Source organism: Podarcis cretensis (genome assembly GCF_951804945.1).
Source record: "Podarcis cretensis genome assembly, chromosome: 3".
Classification (NCBI taxonomy): Eukaryota; Metazoa; Chordata; class Lepidosauria; order Squamata; family Lacertidae; genus Podarcis; species Podarcis cretensis.
This window is the reverse complement of record NC_137172.1, coordinates 31,602,758-31,629,693: the sequence shown is the minus strand read 5'-3', so window position 1 is coordinate 31,629,693 and position 26,936 is coordinate 31,602,758. Positions and strand designations below refer to the sequence as shown.

The 26,936-nt window shown below is 40.4% G+C and overlaps 1 protein-coding gene across 4 annotated transcripts in view; it reads right to left on the bottom strand.

Moving 5' to 3' along the window:
• DISP1 (dispatched RND transporter family member 1) overlaps positions 1-26,936 on the bottom strand; it is an 84,562-nt gene that overhangs the window by 8,158 nt on the left and 49,468 nt on the right. For all 4 annotated transcript variants that reach the window (XM_079969163.1, XM_079969164.1, XM_079969165.1 and 1 more), the window contains exons 3-7: positions 10,989-11,018; positions 8,556-8,679; positions 5,382-5,509; positions 4,427-4,524; positions 3,038-3,135 (exon numbers count right to left, since the gene is read on the bottom strand). In XM_079969163.1, the coding sequence (XP_079825289.1) occupies positions 3,038-3,135; positions 4,427-4,524; positions 5,382-5,509; positions 8,556-8,679; positions 10,989-11,018 (478 nt within the window). The remainder of the gene's footprint in view (positions 1-3,037; positions 3,136-4,426; positions 4,525-5,381; positions 5,510-8,555; positions 8,680-10,988; positions 11,019-26,936) is intronic.

Genomic DNA, 26,936 nt, shown 5'->3' with positions numbered 1-26,936 from the left:
TAAGACCAGAACCATGGCAGAACAGTGCCCCCAGTGCCAATCTCCCAAGGTTGGTCCAAGAGCTGATAATATCAAAAGCCAATGAGAGATCAACCAGAAGCAGCAGGGTCACACTCCCCCTCTCCCTCTCCAGGCCAATTTAGTCCCAAACCCTCTTCTAAACCCAGATTGAAATAGTTCTAGACAAATCTATACATCTACTTGCAGCAGGATTTTCCTATACTGGAATCTCACTTGTGAGTCTGTTTTTGGGAAGCACCCTAGAGAAGATTTCTAGGTCAGTTAAAATCTAAAAGCATATGATCAATTTTTAAAAGGGCTTAAACGTTAGCAATATACAAACTGGGGGCTGAATCCTGTAGCCATTCTGCATATGGCATTAACATTAAGATTATGTGGGTGCAATGTGTGAAGAATTATAGGATCTTTTCCCAAGCATAAGTAAGCCAGATGGCTAAAGCTGATACTGCATGCCCAAGACAATTTGTGTATGACTGGTACACAGCTGGCAATACAATTTATAATATCCCGCCCCCTCTTATGGAAATGCTGGGAATTTAATCAAAGTTTCCATTAAAACACATAATGGCACAGAAAGGAAATATGGCAGACCTTAAACTTAAACTTTCAAAACACCAAATGAGTTGGATTTGCTTCCACATGAGTTAATGGCATTGACTTGAGTACAGGAGGAGTCAGGCCTTTAAAGGAACATGAACTGGAATGAGATACGGATAGCAGGCAACAAGAGAGAGACATTAATAAAGATGAAAGACCACAGAAGACATCAATGCCTCATTACTGGGCAAGACAGCCTCAGTTCAAAGATCCAGAGGTTTGCAATAGGATAGAGCTGTTTTCTAAATACAACACACACTTAAAAACACCACCTATTTCCATATGGCTTGAACAGCCAATGAAACTTTAAAAAAATAATTCCGTTAGAATAACTAAATGCAGTTCCCATTCCCCTAGCTCATTCAGTATTGAAAGCTTTTCTAACCAGAAGCCATCATTTTAATATCTGGGTAATACAGTGGTACCTCGGGTTACAGACGCATTAGGTTACAGACTTCGCTAACCCAGAAATAGTACCTCGGGTTAAGAGCTTTGCTTCAGGATGAGAACAGAAATTGCGCGGCCACGGCGCAGCAGCAGCAGCAGCAGCAGCAGCAGCAGCAGCAGCGAGGCCCCATTAGCTAAAGTGGTACCTCAGGTTAAGAACAGTTTCAGGTTAAGAATGGACCTCCAGAACAAATTAAGTTCTTAACCCAAGATACCACTGTATTGCTACTTCTCCAAATACTCATGATAGAGTCTACAAAGATAGCAAATAACTTGAGAAGCTATCATCTGGTTTAAAAGTAGCCCACGATTTCAACTCAACCACAGTTGGGATTATGCTAGACATCGTCCTCGTCATCATGATGATAATAAGAATTATTCAAGTGCCTCTAAAGTAAACATCCATGCAAGTGTGCTGCAAAGCTGTCAAGCTGCTTGAATAAAATTATGTTATAAAATAAATGGCTTGTTTGCTTTATTATAATCACCTAGAACTGGAAAAAAAATTAAAGCACTATTACAAGCTCTTCAGCTTGAATTCAGTTTTCTTTTGCAATTTTGTGGTGCTTCAAAAGCAGGTTTTTCTTTCATTCTTTTTTCAAAAGCAGATATTAGTATTAAGCAGTAACTGAAACATTTCCCCTTATAGCTAGCGTGCAGGTTGGGTTGCGAAAGCCTTGCAACAATGAATGATTACGTGAACCCTAAATAAGTTATTACCCATTCATTCCTGCACACACATCCCACAACTGAGTGCTCATACTTCCACTTGCATGGATTCTTGCATTGTTGGACATAACAATCTGATAACCCACAAAAATCTAGTTTTCCATTTCCCTACCAGCCCGCCAAGCAGCACAGCGAGGGGCAAACTACACGTGACACCAATCATGTGGTTTGTCTGTGGCTTTTCTTTCGGAAATAGCCAGCACAGGACACCAGGCCCAGATTGGGACCATGGTGAGAGGAGCAGGGGGACAACAGCCCTTTTCTCTCCTGCTAGAGTCCCAATCTGGACTGGACACCAGCACATGCAGTTTGCATGGTGATCCAATCCGGATCAAGACAATGAACCAACCATCTTTTGAGGCTCCAGCACCTGTCAAAGTATACCAACTACTGTAGATTCAGAGAGTGACAAGCTCACATATCATAGATACACAATATGAACATACTCTTCACTTTACCAAAGACCTTGCATCAGTTAAGGTCCATTAGTTAAAACCAGACTTCATTCTCAACTATATGCAACGTTAACTTCTAACACATGCAGGAGGAACTCACGAAGTCCCTGAGGCTGCCTGTTACTTTTTACATTTTGGTTCCTTGGGGGAATAAAAAAAGGCCCTAACTATTTTGATGATGGAAAACATTCTCTCCTGATCAGAGCAGTCAAGACCAAAGTGTCTTCTTTCATCCCCCTGTGCTCTGAAGAGGAAGCAAACTTTGCTTTCTCAGAACACCACGATCTGGATTGAATTATTTTGGGGGGCTGCAGGGGGGTACTTACGCAAGTTACTGTATATATGTCTGCATTCCCTATTGCCAACCTATTCCCTTTTGGACTTACAAACCTAAGCAACTCACGGAATCACACACAACAAAACTACTTTAAGGAGTATTGTAAACGGGCAAAAAATGCTTCCTCGCCAAGATGACAAAACAATCAATGAGAAAGACAAAGTCTTATTCTGAAAAATGCATACTAAATCCTGCTCCTCTCCTCAGACAAAGTATTCAGAATAGGAATGGGTAGGAAAAAATGAAGCAGACAGCACTGTTAACCTTGAGAAGGGGTCATAAAGAAATGTTGGGCAGCATTATCATTACCAGCGTAAAAGGCAAAGTTTCTTTTGTCCTAATGGTTGCCTGCCAATAAGTACGCTGTGACAAGCAAGACTTTAGTAATTATCAAAGACAAGAACACGAAGTTTCACAATTAGTCGTATAAAAATTTGATATCTGTACTTACTCTCATATTATCCACATTGCACATTGATTTTATTGCAGGTAAATTCCACAAGTTATTTCCATCTGCTGATGTAAATACCACTCGGGAATAGCGATCACCTGAAATAAGATTGACATATCAAGAAGGTTTCTGATGTTAAAGACCTTGAGAGTTAAAGTGTAGGGTATGTTCTCAGTTCAGTAGCACCCTGGGACACTCTGTCTCAGTCTAACCTACCTCAAAAGGTTGTTGTGGGAATAGGATGGGTGTGGAGAAGCATTTACGCAGTACTGAACTTCATGGAGGAAAGGCGGAATTATAATGTAATGAATAAAATAATAATAATTATTATTAATAATAAAAATATGTAGCCTACCTAAATTGGTGTGCCTAAACCATCTTCTGTACTATATTAACATATAGAAACTAATTGCCAAGAAAAGCAGCACATAGAAACTGGGGGGTGTTTTATAAAGTTAACATTCATTTTCAGAAATGTTGAGTTTGTAATAATCAGTTGCTAGAGTCAAGTGTCTTACTTTAGTGCATACACTTTCAGTATCAATACACTTTGAAAAATGGCGCCAAAGGGACCAATGTGTTATTGGTGTGAGTGGGCTGGGCTAAAAGAAGAAGGAGGAGCATTTACACCTCTCCCATTTGTTCTAGCACCAAGGAGAAGCAAGCATTCAGCTATCCATTTACTTCCAGTGGTGAGAAAGGAGGACATGCAAAATGCCCTTTCTTCCCACACCACAAACTTCACAAAGCTGCAGCTGGTAAGGAAGTAAAAAATTGATTTCCTGGAAATATTGTGGAGGATTCATCTAATGAACCCTGATAGCAGAAGCCATGTGCAGGACTTCTGTTTGTGTGACGTCTCCTTCCCTGTGTGCCCCCCACAATGGGCTTGGGGGGGTGTATCTAGAGACTCCCTAGACAGTGACCGCAGAGGGGAGAGAGGATTGTTCTGTCTGATATGCTTGTGTAGACCCACTCTTTCTAGTACCAGGACACTGAATTCCACCCATGCACATTTTCGTATCATCTAATGGGTGGGGGGAAACAAGTGCATGTTAAATGCCACTACTATGGTGATAATCTCTTAAAGGTAGTAAGAACTTGTAGCTTGGTAATCATCCCTTGCTTTTCACAAACTGAAAAGAACATTTCCTGGGAAATTGAAAAGGTCAACAGATAGCACCAACTGTAAGTAAAATATTAGTTCATCTTCCTCACATGCTTTAGATCAGGCATAGTCAAACTCTGCCCTCCAGATGTTTTGGGACTACAACTCCCATCATCCCTAGCTAACAGGACCAGTTGCAGTCCCAAAACATCTGGAGGGCCGAGTTTGCCTATGCCTGCTTTAGATTCATTTCCTAACATTTTTGCACACTTAACACTCACTTGGAATGTCGCAGAAAAAGCTGTCCTTGTGGAAATTCCAGTCTGCTTCTCTCTTCTCTCTTTCATAGTGATCATCTGAATATCGGTTATCTCGATGGCTAAGAGAGAACAATTTTTCATCTTTTAAAATATAGCAGTCAAACAGCTTACACTTTTAACAGTTATCTTTGTTTCAATAGTAACTGCACAAAAAGGTGGCGGGGGAGGGGGGAGTGCCATGAAGATAAATGTATTCCAGTTTTGTTGGGTGCTAAAGACATACCTCTTTACTCAGATGTTTGGAACTTCTTGAGGTTGTCACTGGTTAGGGTCAGGAAAATCTGGTTGGCAGAACAGTTTTTGGCAGGGATGGGGAACTTATGTCTCCCACGACCTGCAGGATAACTCTGACAGGTGGGTGGAGCAACCCACCATGAATCACTTAAAAATAAATTAATTAAAATATAGCTGAATGCGGGAGGGAGGGGGGATGAATACCTATCCACAACCAAACAAAGAACAAGCTGCTCCTACCATGATTTTCAAGAACAGTTCTATCATTAAAAGAACACTAACATAAAACAGGGTCAACAACATCATTACTCTCTGTTCTCTGCTTTTTATACTAATATGGGCATACTGCTCCATTACGCATTTTCGGCTGTGGCCGCTGGATAAAGTAAGAATTCCCTAAGAAAATAAATCAAGTTTCACATGACTTCCAGGGTTTAAGAATTCAAATATTCAAAATAGTTTTTTATATCACTGTAAATGTTTGTTAGCATGCCACCTTGTTATTAACACTGACCAGGGCTTATGATTAAGAGAGCCAGATGTTAAAAGTGTGCAGTGCTATTTTTGTTGTATGGTGGGGGGGGGGGAGAGGAGAGGTTTAAAATAAGTTCCCACATTTAGTTTCATACGATATGTAAGTGGAAAACAACAGCAGAAGAGAACATGGTTGAAAAGCTCTTACCTCTTAGCCTGCTCATCTGCATATTTGAAAGGATAGTTTGCTAAGGTTGCTTTGTAGCCTGTGTTTTTCACCATATTATTCCAGGTAACCAGCCGCTGTCCTATTGCAGTTCCTCTTGGCTCAAAACCCTATGGCAAAACATTAGAGAGCTTTTTTAGCGCATGCCATCCTTCTATTTGAAAAGGATGTTAGCAAGTCCAATTGATGAGAAACCTTCATTAGAAAGCCCTCTCTCTGCAGTCCTATGCAACAAATTCACTACCACCAAGTCTTGCTCTTCCATAGGCGAAGGTAGACACAGATTGAGCATTCTGGGGACCAGTGGATAGAAATGTTTAATTATCCTCCCCTCTTCCCTCTCCATCTCCACCGGGGGCCTTGCAAATGCCACCTTTGGGAAGCTGCTATTTGCATTGAAAGGGAATGTCCCATAGGTGACAATGGAGATTTCACTTGAAACTTCAGAGGGATAATTTTTGTTGGGATTGTGGCAGAGAGCGCGAGAGCGCAAATATGAGAGAAACTTCTTTAGTCCAAGGTCCCCAGGCTGCTCGTTAACACCATTCATGCAATTAATGGTGTGCCTAGCGTGGTTCTTAGTTGTTTGAGAATTTTCCTACAATGTATTCAATCCCTATGGTAGTCCAAGAGGGAAAACATAGCTGCTCAAGTAATAAGCCTACAAACTGTGATGTCTAGACCCTGACTGAAATATAGCTTTAGGTGTGCCTGCAATAAAATGAAACTGTCTAAAGCTTGCCAACGGTTGTTTCTTTAAAAATAAGATAAAATTAGAGGGTTTGGACTCATAATCCTTGCCTTGTTTAACCATTTATGGATTCTTATGTCTATGCCAACAGTGGCACATGTAATGTCTAATGAGGAGCACGCTACAGCCGACTTCACCTAAATAGTTCAACCAGATGGTTCTGCGACAACTTTTAATAGTGTAGTTATTCTCTCCCCCTGCCCCCAGCCCAGAAGACTCTCTGTACCTTTGATGGCTTGTTTTTTATTGTTAGCAAAGCCGATTACTAACCAAATATTCCTCTTTCATCTTCATGCTCCCATTGTTTGCATGCTCTGTTGTCTCTGTCTCGAGAGACCACACAATTCCCATATTGCTCACACTGGGCTTTGAAATGTATGAAGCTCCAATAACCTAAGCATGTGTAGACGTGCTCCACATGAAAAAAACACCCCTGAGACTGTGCAAAGCCACCTCCATAATAGTTGCTACATGCAGCGAACCATCAGTACAAAGTGCCCCACTACTGGCTGCCATCATCTGGTTTGTCTCCATGTGATGTAAAAACACCCTATCACAGTTTCATTGCAGTACAGAGAGAAACTGACAACATTCAATACATGTGCAAAAATCTGCACCCAGTAGTTTGCTGCATGAGCAGCCAAGTTATGCAGTCATGGGGATTGTGTTAAGCAGGCTGTGATTTCTACAACCCCTGGATCATTTGCTGTATTGCCACTGTTATCCTCTTTACTGTCTCCGATTAACAAAATGCCTGACCACTGAGGCTAAATGCCAGGCAAGAATAGAAGACTACAATGATTTCATTGTGGGGTAGCAGTAGTAGTAGTAGTAGAAGAAGAAGAAGAAGAAGAAGAAGAAGAAGAAGAGTTTGGATTTGTTATCCCGCTTTATCACTACCTGAAGGAGTCTCAAAGCGGCTAACATTCTCCTTTCCCTTCCTCCCCCACAACAAACACTCTGTGAGGTGTGTGGGGCTGAGAGACTTCAGAGAAGTGTGACTGGCCCAAGGTCACCCAGCAGCTGCATGTGGAGGAGCGGAGACGCGAACCCAGTTCCCCAGATTACGAGTCCACCGCTCCTAACCACTTTGACCTGAGAGACCAGGGATCAAATCCCCACCCAGCCGTGAAGCTCACCGGGTGATCTTGGGCGTGTTTCGCCTGACCTACCTCACAGGGTTGTTGTGAAGAGAAAATGTGGGGGAAGAGACATGTGTACCTTCTGGGAGGAAAAGTGGAGGGATATAAATGTAACATAAAAAACCCCACTGGGTGATGACCCCAAGGGTCATCTAGTTCACCCCACTGCAATGCAGGAATCTCAACTAAAGATGTTATTGGCCCATAGTTGGAAAGATGACAAAGTCCCTACCAGAGAAGAATGGCAAGCCAAGTTGATGGACTAATGCAGAGATGGCAAAGCTGACTGGAAAACTCAGAAACCAAGAGGATTAAAACTTTATAAAAGGATGGAAAAAATTTACAAGTTATTTAGGAGACCATTGCAAGCTGATGTAAACAAGAGCAGGATTTTGACACACTTGTAGTGTAAAAAACATTGTGGATAATATGGTTTGATATAAAAACTGGAGTACACATTAATATGCAGTTGTAGATGTTCAAAATAAGACTCCATGGATGGGATTGGGGGAAGTCGCAAGATTCAGAGAATCTCCACATACAGTATTACTCTACTGATGTGAGTTTATTTGTACTTTTTATTTGTAAAATTAATAAAATGTCTTTAAAAAACCCCAAAACTAAAGATACTCAGAAGTTCTTCACAAAGGCTCCCCGCCCCCACAAACTGAATCCTCCCAAAATTGCCTCAGGAGGGGTCAGCAAGCAGGAGGGGAAGAGGATTGTTCCATTGGGTGAGCTGTTATGCTTACACAGACAGAATGTTTCTAATAGTGTAATGTTGAACTCCACCCATTGACTTCAATGCTTCTACTCCAAATATGATTACACAATACTTTTGGTAAACGAATTTTAAAATTTAACAGGATAGATATTCCATGTACCATTTCATAACACTGATGGTGTTATACTCTATAATCTAGTCATTACCATTTAATAAACCCATAATCTTCCTTTTACTGGAGTTGCCTTCTATACAGCACATTCAAAACTCAAATTATTTTCAGAGGTGCTGCTGGAAGAAATCTTTTCAATTTGTGTGTTATTGATTAAAAGGTTCAGCAGCTGCGCAGACATATTTGAAGACATCTGGGCTCAACTACCAAACTTCATAAATATTCAGATTTGGCGTTTTGATTTGCACACATCTGTATTTGAAAGCAATATAATACATTTGCTGAGAATTCTTACAGCTCTCTGCTTACCATTACTGCTGGAAATAACACAACGATTTGACAGCACAAGATGATAATGTTTACTTACCAATAATGGATCAGAGAAGTCTGGAAGATCTGGGACTAGTATTCCAACCAATGCACACACCACAATTAACACAGTACACATGCCTAAAACCACCACCGGCCAGTCAGCTATCAGAGCTGCATAGCTAGAAGAAAATGGAAAATAACTATTAAAAGGGGGAAGTTGTGTGTGTGTGTGTGTGTGTGTGTGTGTGTGTAGAACCAAGAAGAAGATAAATTTTACTTTAAATCTGTTTTTAATTCATGAAGGTAATTAAAAAAAAGAAAAACAATTACCACAATGTTTGTGGCAATTTAGAAGTGGCACTTCCAAAATACATCAGGCTGATAACCAATGTTGCACGAATGCAACAGGACTACTGCTTCCTCTCATTCTACCTGCAGTCTCCCCTGTGTCCCCTAAATCTGCTCCAGGGTATTGTGAGATTTTTTTAACTTCTTCCTCAAGTTCATGTTTTTGGTCTGGTCAGAGTATTTCCAAATTCAATACCAAAAGTAAACCCCATACAATGTTAGAACATGAGAAGGACTAGGCTCCAGCTCTTCTGTAAAGGGTTTCAGGGATTTAATGTAATTAGATTGCAAAACATGGAAATGTAATTTTGGGCCCAGTTAACTCAAACACGGTGGCTCGGACATAAAAGGAAACAGTACTGTATTACTCTGTGCTTGAAGAGTTATATCCACTTTTTAGGCTAGCACCAACAAACTGAAGAAGATTTATCTGGTATGCAAGACACAATTAAAAGGTAAAAGACTGGCCATATTTACTTAAAGGAAAGAAGACTGAAGAGGGCCAAATAAGTAGACCATTGCCATGACAAAGAGGTCACATGCTTACCAGATGTACAAAAAAAAAAAAAAAAAAAGGATGAAAAACGTGGATTCAAATTGCAGCAAAGCAAATTTAAGCTGGATATCAGAAAGGATTTTCCAACTATAAGAATTTTAGGGCAGTTACCCAGAGACGTTGCAGCGAGTTCTTCCATAAAGATTATTAGAATACCGATCAGATATTGGTTCTGTCTAAGGAATCTTGCATTTATTGGGACTGGTGTGGGTCCATGCTGGGAGTTAATTCCAACAATATGTTCTGACAATATTGAGTTGATGTGAGATTTCAACTGCTCTTTTGTAAACTGGAACATTCCAACTTGAAAGGGGGCAATCTTAGAAGAATTAGCTGCTGTATTGCACTGCTCACAAAAGTAGGCAACTCAGACGAACCTTTATTTTATTTAACACAAAAAATATGCCAACAGTGTATTGTTGGACATCGGTATGACTGTTTTGGGCATCTTGGGCAATGTTTAGGAATGCCTACTCTGGCAAGTTTCTCTTTTCACTTAACAGATTTCTCTTTAACATAAGCTGTAAGGCAGAATGCTTTAACTGTCTTTGCAGGCAGTGATCCTCCTCAACTAAGGAAATGTGAATTCAGCAAAAGGGGAAGAGATGCCAACAGCTACTCTCAGCAAAAGTTTGCTGCCTAAGGACATAAGCATGTGTTGTTTTGTGTCTGCTAACAACTCTTATGGCTTCTTGTTTTTGTTTTTCTTATTAACAAACTGGGAACAAAAAGCGAATGTTTTGAACGGTCTTCATTAGTGAATGACTACAAAGATGCACAATCAATTTCACCAGAAAAAAGGAAAGAAACTAGGAAGGATTAGAAACAGGGACAATACCCCCCCCCCCTTTACAAATGAGCTGAATCTATTCTTCAGGCTGCTTCTGATAATGTTTACTACAAAAAATAAACAAAAACATTTAAACAAAAACTGATAAAAGGTGGTGACGTCAACCTTTCTCTAGCATGTGTGTGAGACGAGCAGATTTGTGTATTATATAACCAAGACAGGGAAAATTAACAGTGGGAAAGGTAACGACAATAAAACGCTCTAGTCACTCTTGTCGGCGGTCCATCCCTACCTACACTGTTTGATACAAACTTTGTTTAGATTTTTTTAAATAAAAAAAAACCACATTTATTCAAGAGTTACAATATAGCTTTGTCCACTGCCATAATATCACAGAATGATCACTCCAAACTTTGTTTAGATGAGCATTGTGGGTTGAGAGATTGTTTGATAGAAATTTAGTCTTCAGCTTAAAACAATGAAGGTGTTACTTTCCCGCCTCTGTCTCTTGTTTTCGATTAATTTTGTATTCTTATGATCATTCGTCACCCTGCACACCAAATTTATATATAAATTAGTCACATCAGGTGGTGATGTGGTCAAGTCTATGAAGGTATCGTCCGAAGTGCCCCTCAGCCCCCAGGATTCTTGCCACACCAGATCACAGTATTTATACTTATTTGGCTTCCTCATCACTTGAGTCCTGAGGTGGACTGGACTAGTACACAAAAGATGTTTCCATGAATAAAAACCACAGAAGAGAATATAAAGCATGGAAATAATTCACATCTTACCTTTTTGGCCACGTTAATGTTCTGGCTGGCCTGAAAATCAAAAGAAAAAATAATCTTAGATAGATAACAGATATACCAATGCCCAATAATTTCCCTCCCCTCAACATGTTTATAGCGATCAGCAAGAGGCAGTGAAGGGATTAAACTAGTACGTTTGCTTCTCAAGGATCTACACTGTGCTAGTATTTTGATGCAGATATATCAGATGTACTTTGTCATTAAGAGCTTGCAAAACCAAGGCAAATTTTACAAGTTAAATAGAAAATGGGGGGTGGGGGGCGATGATCCACAGCACTTCCTTCCCTTTCTACAGAATGTATTCTGGAAACGTTTCCCAAGTCGATTTCCAAAGTCAAGCTCATACCTAAGACACTCTATACAACAGTGATTTTCTTGGCTAACAGGAAAGAAACAAATAGGAAATTACAAACCTCTATTCTTAGATCGTTTAAAAGCAGTTTGCTTTTAAACTGCTATGCATTAAATATGAAAATATTTCATGTGCACACCAAAATGCAATACACATTATCTTTACTTGGATCCCTAAGTACAAATATGCTAATATTATTTTAGTAAGAGAACGTGGCCAAGAGTTCTGAGCTGTTTGCTCCCTTCAAACAAACAAACAAGAGGTCATGCTCTGATTTAGAAAAAGCAATTCAAGTTTTGGTTTCCAAACTCTAATCAGATGACTAAAAAAGGGCCTCCTGGGAAAGCTGAAAATCCTCTGAAAAATGCCAGATATATGGACATGGCAAACATAACAAACAGATGTTCAGAAATAACTTAAGCTAAGCTTCAGGTAAAAAAGAAAAGAAAAGTTACTTCACATTGAAGGTCAATTCTAAAAGGTGCTTCTGTTTGCTCCTAAGCTACTGAGTTGGTGGATAGTTTTTTTCAAGAAAAGTTCATTCGTAGAAAGGTATAATGTTTCTAGTTTTGAAAAAAGAGAGTTTTCAAAATTGCTATATGATAATGCTATTGATGAAACCATAAAAAGCAACTGTGAATTCAAAGACCATCACAATTGACATAGTGGCCCACTTTTGACAATGCAACCAACAGCAGTGTGTTCTTAAACACATGAGCCTCAGTCTTATGCACTCCATCTTCTTCAGTCCTTAATATACACATTTCTCCAATATGTAACAGAAAATGCCTACACTTGGATCTAGGGCAAAGCATGCGGGGACCTAGTTGTGCTTTATCACTGCTTTAATTAGGCATTCTATAGAATTCATTATACTGCTATGTTGTACCAAGCCCTGCCTGGAATGCACTTTTTGATAACATTTGGATAATGCATGGATAAATTACATTAATTCACAATTCTCTTGTGGGGAGTGTTTGCCCTTCTCCACAAAGCAGTTTGGGGAAGGTGTTCTTGACAAACCAAACTGGAGCATAAAAAAGACCTTTTAAAACTGTGCATATCATCCATTAACGCAGCGGGAAAATTCTATTTTGCTATGCCTTTCTATGTTTAAGCATAACAGAAAAGACTGTTGAAGTCAAAGATGGATAATGTTCCTAACCAACATAATAAAGTCGTCATAAAACAGCTGCAACGTATTGGTTACAGTGCAGGGCTTCATTTTGGTGCACAGCTTTTTTAATGCATACTTTTGGAAACAAAACAGTTTGATAGCAGGTGTGACCTTTAACATTTCAGACTTGAAGGACTTAATCATCGCTTTTGTGGAGCTCAAATATGCTTAAAGCCACTGAGTTGGTAGAAAAGGAAACATAGATGCAAGCTGGGATCTCTCCAGAACAATTTTGGGCATATTCATTGGCCTGCACAGATCATCTCTCTCTCTCTCTCTCTCTCTCTCTCTCTGTGTGTGTGTGTGTGTGTGTGTGTGTTAAACACTTTCAGCATGCCATGTCACCAAAAGCTTTTCAAACTCCTTAAACTTTTTTTTTTTTAAAGAGTGGCCTGCTTTGAAGTATTGCTGGGGAAAGGTATGGGTGGTTCCTGCTTTTTGAAAACAAAATGCTGCACTGCAATTATTTGGATTCATGTCCTTTTCCCCCAGAAAGATGTTGTGTGAATTATTTTTAAACGCTATCTCAAATAAAGTCATACTCAGCATAGGCCCATTGAAATCAGCAGACTTAAGTCCATTCATTTCAGAGAGTCTCCTCCAAGTATGACATAAGAAATAAATACTGGCATAGATACTCACTGATAGCTTATGGTCTCTGAAGAAATTAATTTGTTTTGCTCAAGAACAGAATTCGGGTCTCTGGGCTCTGCTTAATAAACTAACTCTCTAAATCGTATACTATGGAGAGAGTTCAAGGCTAAGTTAGTAAACCAACTCAACATTCAGAATGATGAGAGAGAAGACTGCCTTGGCAAAACTACTGCCATCATTTTCAAGATGAAGTAAAAGGGGAAATTGTATTATTTCCAGAGCAGCCATTTCCTGATCAACTTAGATGTTGGTGAAAATGAATTCGGGGGGGGGGGGGTTGGGGGGGGGAGGGAGAGGCTTCATATTTAAACACTTGTATTCAGACAAACCTAACTGTCTGCCCTGTAGCAGATGTAAGCAAACTGACCGATAAACTCTTGGAAAAGGAAAGCAGGGCATGCCAACATAGAAAGGCACCATGTCACAGATCTGAAAAGGATACCATATTGTATTCATCCTTTATAAATAACCCTACAGGACATTTATGAAAACAGGAACAATCGGTATTTACTGTTCATTATTTCCATTTGCAGATACTGAACTGACTTGCCCGGGACAGCCGGCGTAAAAAAAAGGTTGCTGCCATTTTGGTACCACACAAGATCCTTTTAGTTTCCCAGGCTTTTAAAATCCTGTTACATTGCTTTTATGCTGCTTGGTGTTTGCTTTTAATCCCGACTGCCTTTATACTGCTCTTTCGTATCATGGTGTTTTTATCATGCTTTTGTTTTAAAATTGTATTGTTGCAATGTTAACTTATTGAAAGCTGCTCAGAGAAGCTCCTCAAGGTGGGGTATAAATCTAATACGCAAGAAAAAAAGTAAGATAAAGGTCTTCGTTGCAAACTGTTTGATAAACATTGCTTTAATTGCTGCACTACTTTTTACTGTTGCATTACTTTTTAAAAAAATAGTAATAATCCGCCACCACTCTGAGAACAATTATGGTTGAAAAGCAGTATACGTATATTGTAAATAAAGGGATCGACTTTATGGGACTGGCCGAGATGACGGGCAGAATCCGTGACCAGGGGAAAGAGACAGTGGAAGAGGACTGGAAGAAATTTAAAATATATCTTAAAAACAATTGTAAAATTGAGGAATGTTAAGATGTCAGGGGGTAAGAGGTAAAGAATTGCAGCAGTAATTAAAAAAACTAAAGGAAACTTTATGAAAGGGAATTAAGACAATGGACCTAAGGGTTGCTAAAGAACCATTAAACAAGGATGCAGGGATGGGGAGGTATGGGGAAGTCAAAAGAAAGAAGGGTATGAAATGATGACTTTGAAGCTATATTGTTCTATATTGTTTTTATTATCTGTCTGAAAAACGAATAAAAATTATTTAAATATATATATATATATATATATATATTGTAAATAAAGGGGACATGAAAGCGACTATAAACACTTACCTGGGATACTATAAACATGATAATGTTTAATGAGGCTTTCTTCCCTACAAACCCTTACCTTCCAACTTTTGAGAATACACATTCATGGGTTCAAGTGTTATTTTATATGCCTCCACTACTATATATATAATTTAAGTCATGAGTGCATATTAAGCCGATCCCTGAACTTACAGTTCAATACAGATGATTTCAGGATGCTGGCATTCTGACAAATGCAGAACAAATATCTCTAAATGTATACAGTGCCACAGTTAAAGCTTCATATGCTTGGCTAGTAGTTCTGAGAAAAAGCATCTAGTTTTATTTCGCCCCTCGGCTCTGCTAAAAGATGAACATGACTTTTCTTCTCACGATGTGTCTTGTCACTCATAAATAGGCCTGTATTTCTTCAAGGTTCTATTGCTTAGGTTCAAGTATACATAGAGCACAAAATTGGTACAGGATGCTGTAGTTTGCTTAATAATGGGTGATTGGGGTGCATATTAACAGAAGCTTTCCTGTCAGTCATGTTGGCTTCAAATGATTTCTAACTTTGTCTTTTGCTCCAGTATATTGAAGTCGGTGAAAGTAATGGAAATCCAAAATAAATTGTTATAATTGAAGCTTAGTATTTAGATGGGAAGGGGGGTATTTGCAGCCTAATTACGGTCTCGTGTTGGAAAGAGGTGGTTTGGGGAGTGCCAACGCTATTATATTCCATCGTTAACAGTGGCATTCTGTAATAGTTGCAAGTTATTTTACATTTCCCTAAGCACAACACTGTGATTCACATTGCACCAGTGTTCATCAATATGATTAACTGGTTCAAAATAAGTTTCTAGCTAAGAGGCAGCATATCAAGACAAATCTTTTAGTTCATGGAAGGTGAACACATAGCCTTCAAGATGTTAATGAGCTCCAACTCCCCATAAGACCCAGACAGCATGGCCAATGGAGAGGGAAAATGGGAGTTGTAGCCCAATAATATGCAAGGAGGGGGGAGGTACTTCATCCCTGCTTGAGCAGAATGTGAAAAATCCCAGTATTTGCAGGTCTTTGGATATAGGTAGGTAAACGTAAAGGACCCCTGGATGGCTACGTCCATTCTAAGGCGACTATGGGGATACAGTGCTCATCTCTCTTTCAGGCTGAGGGAGCCAGTGTTTGTCCACAGACAGCTTTCCAGGTCATGTGGCCAGCATGAATAAACCGCTTCTGGCACAACGTAACACCGTGACGGAAATCAGAGCGCACGGAAACACTGTTTACCTTCCTACCACAGCGATACCTATTTATCTACTTGCACTGGTGTGCTTTAGAACTGCTAGTTAGGCAGGAGTTGGGACACAGCAACAGGAGCTCACCCCATTGTGCAGATTCGAACTGCCAACCTTCTGATCGGCAAGCCAAAGAGGCTCAGTGGTTTAGACCACAGTGCCATAGCATGGAAGAGGGAAATCTTGCTGTAATTAAAGAAAAGTAGCTCTCATTATGACTGTAACTTTTAGAGCAGAGAGAGCCTGACTTGCACCAAATGGGCAATATAGATCGTCAACTGCAGGAAAGTTACAGGGAAAAGGTCTATGCATACTGAACAGTACTCTCATTTTCACCCAATAAAAACAATTGAAAAACTCAAGACAAATGTGTATCAAAGTTGTCACGCCACCACCAAGTGCCTTTCATTGTCAATTTGATCCTGCCACTCTGTCTTTCAATATCATTGCAAAGTCCCTGATTTTCATGTTATTTCTTACAATTTGCCTGCCACTATGCTAACAGAAAACCACCAGAGCAGTCAAATATATAGTGAAACGTGACTACAGTAGCTTAATCTAGAAACTGGTACATTGGTTGTGCTAGTGAAAATGCTGTCCCCATATGCTGGGATTTGTATCTTAGAACAGCTTGCATTGCCTTTAGCCTTACCTAAGATTTTACAGTACTAATGTTTCCTTCCCTGTATCATATTTGGGTAATGGGTCTGCATTCTTTACTCTCTTAAGAGACTGATGGTTAAACCAGATCCCCTTTCTGCACCTCCTCCCTAGCACTGAAGCTAAATGTTTGAGATCTATGCATTACTTTATCATCCAAATAGACTGTTACAAAGTACTGGCAGCCTTTGAACACTAGGGCTATTCGTCTCTGGCATGAAAATCAAAGGAACTGAAAATAAATGGATGAGGGCTTGCTGGGATCCAAAATGGTGCTTAAGCTTTGGATTTTGGGACAAATGGAATTTACTAGAAATGATTTACAGATCGCCGTTTTTCCAGCTGTCACTACCTTTCATTTAAAAAGAAGAAGGCAAAAATGAGATACTGCATTTCAAAGGATTGTGCATCTTTATTTTTCCTTGAGAATCGCCCATTGCAATTATTTTTTCTGACATTCTCTGTCTTCAGTTTTGGAACCAGCAGGACCATTTCAAACATTACCTTTTCCTACACAAAGATGCAAAGTGCATTACTTTGGCATGGATGCATAATGCTCTGAATGTCCAGAATTGGCCTCCACAGTCACTTACGGGCTCATTGTTAAAACCGTGTTTATGGAAGACAATCTTACTCGGCTACAAGTGCTCGCCAAAGAAGAAGGTGATTTTATTTTTATTTATAATATATATATATATGGTATTTCAAGATAGGTAACAACTATTTAAAATAAGGTAAGGCCAGGTAAAAGTAATTAGAACTGCCAATATCCCTCACATCTATCCCAGCACAGGACTTATACATCAAATGCTTGGCAGAAGAGGAAGGTGTTCGTCTTTTTACTTGCAACTTTTCCACCTCCTCAACTGCTTTTCCCTCTAGCAATTACAGGTGCACATTTGTGAGAGTAAATGCACACATCTGGAAGTCTGCGGGCCAGAGTAGAAAGAAAGGGCCCCCTTGGCTCTTCTCTCCTCCAAATCAACCCTGCCCAAGTCTACTTTACCCTAACAGACATGGCAACAACACTTTTTGGTGCACACATTTCTGCATATAATGTTCTCCCCCAACCCCACTTTCAGGCCTCTCATGAAAAGATACAGTTTGCTGGGTTAGCTAAATAAAAGGTTCTGAAATATTCAAAGACAATAAAAGTTTAATATCACTGTGAGTCACAATTTGAGAACAGGCCAACATCTAATTTGGAGCAGGCATTTTACTACTAAATACTTCATAAGATGAAATTCTTTTGTGCTGCCTTCTCCACATCCCTTCCATAACCGAAATGAAATTGAATAATAGTTGGCCTAAATGATGACCAAGTGGCTTTCAGCAGCATTTTTGGCACATAGTTGCTTCCATAAAAGACTTTATTTGTATGCTTTCATTACACCTCCTATTTCAAGCAGCATCACAAGGTCAAGGTCACTAATATATTTGAGAGGAAACTGAAACGATTCAGCAAAAATCACACGAGACAACAGACTCCTCCAAAACTGCACAAGAGGAGAGACATGAAGGGTGAATATTGTTAGTTATATGCATGATTATAGTTGCTCATTAAAAATACTAATTCTCTCTTTACTGTATCCAAACTACAGTTTTGAAAAGCTGCGTGTTTCCTAGTATCCCTTAAAAGTTTCTTATGATGCAGAGACCTTCCAAAAGATAACACATGCACTTACACAGAAATCCTCAAGATATTTGTGAAAACATGCCAAATATTACAAATGTTTGTCATAGCATCTAAGGCTTTCAAAAGGCTACTCATGCATTATGGATCAGCGAGGGGTGGGGGTTTGATGTATTTATACACATATTTTTATTCCACATTTTTCTAGTGCTCATGCACCTAACAATTAAAAACACAATATAAAAACTGAGACAATATAACAAAGCAGATAGGTACACAGCAGACAAACCAAAAGCATCAGATAATTTTTTTAAAGCCTGCTTAAACAGAAAGATTTTGACCATAGAGTAAACCACCACAGAGGAGACCAACCAAGCCTTATGGAGCAGAGTTCACATATTTTAGATGCAGCCACAAAGAAGGTCTTTCTTCCATCCCCACCAGTCGAAGTTCCATAGTTGGAACATAGAGAAGGGGCCTCTCTGTAAGAGCTTAGGGAATGGAAAGGGTCGTGTTGGATGTGGTGATTTGCAAGGTCGCCTGGATCCAAGGCAGGGGTCGCCAACCTTTTTGGATCATTTCAAATTTTGAGAGAGTGCTTGGGGCACCAGTCATGTAACAGCTGTTGTGGTGTGTGTGTGTGTGTGTGTGTGTGTGTGAGAGAGAGAGAGAGAGAGAGAGAGAGAGAGAGAGAGAGAGAGAGAGTGTTATATGTGTGGTACAACACAAAATTAGAGAGGCAGCCACCCCTGGCAGCCTTATGTGAAACCATAGGAAGTCAGCTATGCCCTACTGGTCCCAATTGTGGATCACAATCACACTCACTCACTGTTATCATTGCTATCTAATAGCAACAGGCCACATTCCTAAGTGCCAGGAAAAATATACAAGGTGGCCACACTACTCACTCTCATTTCACAGAAATCGGTTAAATGATACCTGCACTTTCTGCCCCACAGCTTTCTTTTTCCAAGGGCTAGAAAAATTTTCAAAAAGAAAAATTAAAGCTTAAGAGTCTGCGGCATCTGCCCAGGGGCACCAGGAAAAGCCTTTGCAGCTGTCTATGGCACCAGGCTTGCAACCCCTGACATAAGCCATTTTATAGTTTGCTGCTTTGCCTTGTCTTGGATTTTAAAAATGAATCAAGTAGTTCGGCTTTGGAACATTGCTATTTAACAGATGGAATTTAGAAACAGCCTGAAGGGTGTTAGCTAAATCTGTACCTTGTACAAAGCAACTCCCCTACAAAAACACACATCTTCAAAACAGTTTGCAATCCTAATTTTGGACGTTTTACTCTTTGGGCCTAAGTCAACAAAACCATCGTAAAGTAGTATTCCTGCTCTCCAAACATATCTGAATGACTTAGATGTCAGCTAGGTCATTTGGAAAATTTGGGTTGTGCTGTATTTGCCCATATAATTATACATTCCTCCCTCTTTTTCTACTGCTATTTCTCTCTCAGTTTTCATAGAAACTGGGAGCCCAGCATCAACATTAAGGAGATCTAGATTCTACTAGTAGTTTTCACAGAGCATGTTCAATGCTTAGCCACAAGCTGTATAAAAAAAGTATCTTGCTTATATATCCAGTAATGGGGGTTGACTCACTCCTGACACACCTAGTTATTAAATTTCTTTAGCTAGTTTAGACACTTACTTTCTTTGCTTAGGGAAACCCCCCCCCCCCCATTTCCTTTAATCTGGTGTCTTCATTAAGAGAAAAGTGAAAGAAAGGTTTGAGGCTACGTCCAAATAAAATGCCAGTTAGTTAGTTCAGCATTTGATTTTATGTGTGGGGAAAGAACCAAAATAAAATAAAATAAAAATACAGAGAGTAACTGAACAGAAGTGGGATAAAATTTAATAGCATTAGCAGCATTAAAATGCTTATAGTACTGAGCCGTGAAATGGAAGGGAGATTCCTGTACAGAATTGTTTTTAATCTTTTAAAGCAAAAGTTAAAAGATTTAGAGAATTTAACTACCAGATACAAAACACAGTAGTGTTTATTTACATTTCTGTGCCATTCCAAAAGGCTTGGGACAAAGAGAACTAGAGTAGATTGGCATTATCATGTCATATACTCTTGTGGGAAAGGAGTACCATGTTTTGGGGGTAGATACTAAGAACACTTCTCCATATGTACTTACACCCAAAATTTGGGCCTGCTTCTCAGATGATAAATCTGTGTCTAGACGGAATCACTTGAAAATAGAGGTGGAGGCTCATGGGACGGATAGATATGACAAGTTCTTGTACACAGATGTCAGGGGAAACGGTGCTAGCCTGCCTCCGAACCTCCATTATGATTTTTATGTAAAGCAAACTCAAGGTAAAGGTAAAGGGACCCCTGACCATTAGATCCAGTCGTGGATGACTCTGGGGTTGTGGCGCTCATCTTGCTTTACTGGCTGAGGGAGCAGGCGTACAGCTTCTGGGTCATGGAGCCAGCATGACTAAGCCAAATGCATGTTTGAGGAGCAAAAACTAACATTTCGAGCTGTGATGCTGCTGTAAAGTTTGTACTTGCTTGGTACAATATACAGATTTGTCCACCTTACAGTCCTCAAATGCTGTTGGCATCCATCTGTCTAGGGAGACAATGGAGGAGTGTCCCTTTGGGAGTGAGGTCAAGCTGTTGGAAGGTTGCAGCACTCAAATGTATAACAAATCAAAATGTTGCTTCCCTGAGAAATTATTCCGTGACTCAGAATGTCAGATAAGGCTGCACATATGCACAAGGTGTGCTTTTAGTAGAGTTGTTTCTTTTCATCCACAGAAAAGAACTAAGAAAATGCCCCCAAAGGATTTTTTAACTACTCCAGGGACATGCTAGAGAAACCCCCAAGTCAATAGGGCTGGGCGATACCAGCTTTTCAACATTGTGATATATTACCAGCCAAACATCGCGGCCTGGTGATATACCGCGATGTTGGAAAAAAAGCTGCACTGGCCCCAGCTTGCAAGGCGCCAGGGGAAATTGCCACAGCTCTCACTGTGGGAGCTGAGGTAGTTTTGCCCCAGCACCTAGTGGGAGCCTGGGACAAGGCAACTTCTTTGTACGGTTCAGCTGGGGCACGGGAGGGTGGAAAGAAAACAAGGCCATGTTGGACATGATAGAAAGGGAGTGAATGAGCTGCGTTACAGATAAGAACGCATATTGGAGCCATCAGGAGATGGGAGAATGCAACAAATCATGCTACAGAAGCTTCAAAGAGAATGGATGATTGAGCACTTATGCATAGCTGGTGGTGTAAAACAGGGTAGTAACAAAGGGGACTAACAGCATATCTAATTAAGTCAGCATGGCTGAAATAATGCTTTAATTAGTCAGTGTTGCTGAAATGATGCTTTGAGACTGTGCTGAACTAACAGTAAAGAGGGGGGTGGGTTTGGTGATTTTACGTTGCTGTTACCTATGCTTGCATTGCGTTTGAATCCTTTGCAGCGACTTCTGCATTGGAGTTGCCACCTTGCACGTGCAAAATGAATGTTTTTGATTTACTACTGTGTTATTATTGACCTCCAGCAAGGAAACCTAGTTATTTCCCTACAGTGGAACATTTGGATCATGTCAAATCCCTATAAAGTAGGGTCTGTGATTTAATGTGCAGTTGGGAGGCATGGAAAAGGTTCCTGAACCTTTCCCCACCAATGTTCCTTTGTCTCCCAACATCACTTCTCCCCAGCCATTTTTTTCCCGGTATGGGTTGCTTCTGGAGTTCCAGAAGAGGAACAATAGTTGGCAAATTGTGGAGTGAAATGTAGTACGAGAGAGGAGTGAAGTGTTCAGCTTTCAGCTCAACTGCCCCCCACCATGTTCAAATCTCCTACATACATATACATTTTATTTATTACATGTATATCCCACCTTTCGTCCAAGAAGCCCCCCCCCCCTTCATTTTATCCTTGAGTAACCCTTTGAGGTAGGTTAGTCTGGGAGACTGCAAATGGCGCAAAGTTGCCCCACGAGCTTCACAAATGAGTGGGGATTCAAACTCTGGCCTGCTGCCACCATGTCTATTTTGTCCTGAAGGCAGACCCTTGTATTTTTTCAAACTAGAACAAGCCAACAACAGTGGCTGGGTCCTTGCATGTTCTACTCACATTTATAGTGGAACATGATTATTTCAAGCATCATAGGAACAAATTTCATAGCACCACTGTGTTAGAAGTTCCTTTGGTAAAATGCAATTGATTTGTGATTAGTTGAAAACTTAACATGTAAACTTCTAAAATTATATGCGGTCATACTAAGAACGTTATGTAAAGAAGGGAGATCAGAGGAAGTCTTGGAAGATAATCCATTAGAAAGAGAGAAATCCAAGATCTACAGTAAAGTAGAACCAACCAAAATGTCATGAAGTCATGAGTAACCTTTCTAATTCCCAATATATATCTGAAACTATGCAAATATTTGGCATTCACGTTCCATAAATAAACTTAAGAAAAATAAAAAGTCTAGCACTTGCACACATTCAAGAATGTTGAAAAGCAGACGCCCTTGTTGAGTCTGGTCTCCCCCTAATTATCCTGATTCTTTTAAAGAATTAGGGCCTTGCTGCTTAAGTGTTTTGAAAGCTATTCATCTATCATCCCAAAATAACTCAGCCTTTTTGTCCTTGAATTAAGATGCTCACAGTTCATTCAGTGTACATTTTGAGCACTATCAAGCATAGCTTGTTCATAACTTGCTACAAGCTTTAAAATGGACTGAAATAATACTTTTCATAATTAACAGTGGGGCAGAGGTATATTCTTGTTATATTAATTATCTCATTTGCACGCTACAGTTCAAAGGACTAACAGATCACTAGGTTAAGTACTGAATATTCTTCTGTTTCTTAGAAGGTGAGAGATGAAGGGCATGGGAAATGAGTTTTCAAACACTTTGTTGCTACCATTTGCAAATGCCAGATTCTAAAGGTCAAAAACTACTCCGGGATTGTGGAGCAGAGGCCAAAGCAAAACCCTTTTGGAAACTGCAAAGAACTTTGTTTCTAAAAAGACAGTAATTACAACAAGGCCTTAGGTTGACTATGTAATGTGCTATCTTATTAAACTAAGAAAATTTAGCCTCTACAGACTGTATGTAGACATTAACTTGCCAGACATTAACTTTGAAATGGTTTTCAATACAGTGTGGTATATTTGCATAGAACCTAAGGCAATGGGGAACGCTTTAATGAAACTACAGCATATTGCTTTCATATGCACACTAAATAAGCAAAATGGGATCTGTGGAAAGATATTAATAAAGCCTGAACAAACTTTCTAAATTAATGTTGACTGTGACTAATTTATTTGAGCAAAGAGCTAGGCAGGCCTAGCAAGTGTCGATGATGCACTGACATTCCAGAGAACCCATAGATCATAAGTTTCTGGAGTACAAAATGTGTCATTCTGAAGGCGTCAGATACTGGAAAACCTTTTCCAATTTTGTGCGGACAAGGGGAAACATAGGATTATATCCAGTGTTGCCATTACACCTGTGCAATGGAACTTCCCTCTCATCTCTCTGCTGAAACTCCTTGTGCACCCTCAAAATCTGCTGCAGAGGGTTGCAGGATTCTCTGGAGTGGTTTTGGGGCACATGTGGAGAGGAGAAGTCCTCTTGTACAACCAAAAACACTGCTTGCACAGCACTGCATACAAACAACCCACAGCTTTTATGGGCATTAGTTTCTTGGGCAGTCTCCTTTTTACTTTGTCCGTAGAGGGGGAGGAGATGACAAGACAATGTTAAATGAGAGTGGGTGTAGAAACAAATTCTATTTTGCAGAACACTATGCTTCCATTCTAAAACAAGCAGCCTTTCCACTTCTTTGAATAGCACTCATGCAGTGGTGTACATACTACAGCAGTGGTCAGGCTACCAGAGTCCTGAAACTGCCATAGCTGTCTCACCAGCCAAATATGGTAAAAGGCACTCCTGGCAACTGAGGTCACCTGTGCCTCTGGCAAGAGAGATGCATCCAGGAGCACTCCCAGACTATCACCATAAGGCAATTGGTCAATTGAATGGCCTTGAGAACCACTCACATACTCCATCTTGTCAGGATTCAGAATCAGTTTGGGTTTCTACAGCCTTTCCCGCTTCAAATGTTACAGAGAAATAGAAGTTCTGTTGATTACATGCTGATGACACCTCACAAGACCCCCAAATGACCATTCCCAACACTGCAAGCTGCGTGTGAAGTTAGTACAATTCTTTTATGACTCGAGTAACAGCTGAGGCTGTTTGGGAGTGCAGATGTGAGCTCTGAAGTTTCTTTTGTTCCTGTTTGGGGGCCATTGTACCAAAGGGATTATAAGCAGACTTTTGGGGAAAATATATGGCCAGCTTCAATGTCATGCCAGCGGATACAAAGGGACTCCCTTACCCCAATTCCCCCTGTCCCTCCCCAAGTCTGCTCTGTAGGGTCCTCCAACTATCTAGAGCAGATTTGGGGGGCATGGGGGGAGGAGAGGAAGGAAAAGTTCCCGTGTGCAAGTGGAAGTCTGTTGCAGAAGTAGAATGCCACAATTGTTGCTAGAGCCATTGTTTTATTACAGGAACAAACAAATACAATTTAAAAGGGTCCCAAATCCATTACATCAATTGTTTAGCCCTTTTGTGAACTTATCAAGTTTGAGCTTCTGATTAAACACAACTAAATTACAAGGGGAGAAGGTATCCTTGGAGGAGGCCTCAAGCAATTGTGCCGGAAGTTCTGTAGGCGAGGCGAGAACCCTCAGGAACCTAGGACTCAATATGGTGTGTGTGTGTGTGTGTGTGTGTGTGTGTGTGTGTGTTTTGCACACATGGGCAAGAACTGCAGCCCCTTCTCCTTCTAAAAAAGTCTTATCTGGGGGACTGGTTGGAAAGCCTGAAGTGCCTATAGGATGGGGAACAAAATCCCTGCGCTTCTCGCTTCTGAAGGCTATCTTAACACCTCACTTTCTTCCCCCTCTCCTTCAGGTTCTGTGTGTTTGTTTGTTCTGAAAGTGTGGTGTTTTAATAAGGTATATTCCGAGCCCTGATCTGCCGGACCCTGAAGGATAAGTAACATGCAGTAATCAACAACAACAACAACACAATCATTGAAAGTGAGGTGAAGAAAAAGAGAGGAAGGGGGGGGGGTATTTTCATTTTTTCATTTGGGGAAAAAAATCCACCCTTCCACCAGGGGTTGCCTTTTTTCAAAAAACAAAGCAAAGACAAAGTTTTTTTCTTTTGGCAAGCTGCTAGGACCTGATAAATCGAGCTGGCCAGGGGAATGTGAGCTCTGGCCGGCGGGCTGTAGAAGCAACAGTGGGTGCTTCGCATGTTGGGAAGTCTGCCCCTCTCTGATGCTGAGATCGGCCGCAGCTCTGGGAGCCCCTCTCCAATCGGCTGCAGGTTGCCCAGGGGCAGAGCTCCAGGCGATCGCAGCATCGGAGAGGGGCACTGCCACCTCTCCAATGCTTCTGTCCTGGAACTGCGGTTGATCACAGCATCATCCACAGCAGGGGTAGGCAACCTAAGGCCCGTGGACTGGATGCAGCCCAATCGCCTTCTCAATCCGGCCCACAGACGGTCCAGGAATCAGCGTGTTTTTACATGAGTAGAATGTGTGCTTTTATTTAAAATGCATCTCTGGGTTATTTGTGGGGCCTGCCTGGTGTTTTTACATGAGTAGAATGTGTCCTTTTATTTAAAATGCATTTCTGGGTTATTTGTGGGGTGTAGGAATTTGTTCCTATTTTTTTTTTAAAAAAAATAGACCGGCCCACCACATGGTCTGAGGGACGGTGGACCGGCCCGCAGCTGAAAAGTGTTGCTGACCCCTGATCCACAGCATCATTGGAGAGGGGCACCGGCACCTGGGCTCCAGTGGGTGAGCCCAGCCCGCCCCCAGCGCACCGCATCCCCTGGCGTGCGTGCCCACCCAGGGCAGCAAACAGGGACACAATGTCCCTGCTGTCTACTACTCCATAATATAAGAAAGTGAAAAAGTTAGTGAGTTATTGATATCAAGCTCTATAGTGTCAGCTTTACTTTTAGAAACAAAACCAACTACAGTACATTTATTTGAAATGTTGAAACCAATCTGAGTGTACACAGTTATTTCAAATTCATTAGAGTTTCTGTAATTCAAAGGTAAATACTATGCCGAATTCAATTCAGCTGAAAAACAGCAGAAGCAATTCTTCACTTTTTAAAAACTGATTTAGAACACGAAGAATCAACACTTCATTCTTTTAATGTTAGGTCACTGACAAATGCTAAGCTCTAGAAGGATTGAAAAACCTGCTATGACCTGCTGTGCCAAACTGGTTACTTGCCAAGTCTCAATTTTTCGTTAAATTTGTAGAGAGATCTTTCCTTTGTAATATTGGTTCCCCCCTACTTTTTCAATTCCCAATTAAAGTTAACAATGTGGAGATATACAGTAATGAAAGTTGCTTTCATTATACACTAAATTTAATTAATGTGTCATACAAAAATGGAAGGACACCTGCATTTAATATTACACTGTCAGAACATGCACACTGCAGTGCTGAACGACTTCCAACTAGGGCTGTTTTACACACTTTTTTTTTAAATTGCCGTCCCAGCTTTTGGACAAAACCGAGGTCTGTATGCTCTGTGCAGGGCAATGTGCACATTTAAAAATAGAAATAAACAAAAAACCCTTACATTATTTCTATGTAAGAATATCATTTTTGTGTGTGGAATAGATCTAATGCAATAGGGAAAAGTCAATTTCATGTCCACTTTTGAAAAATAGCACCATTTAATAAATTTGAGGTTTAAAAAT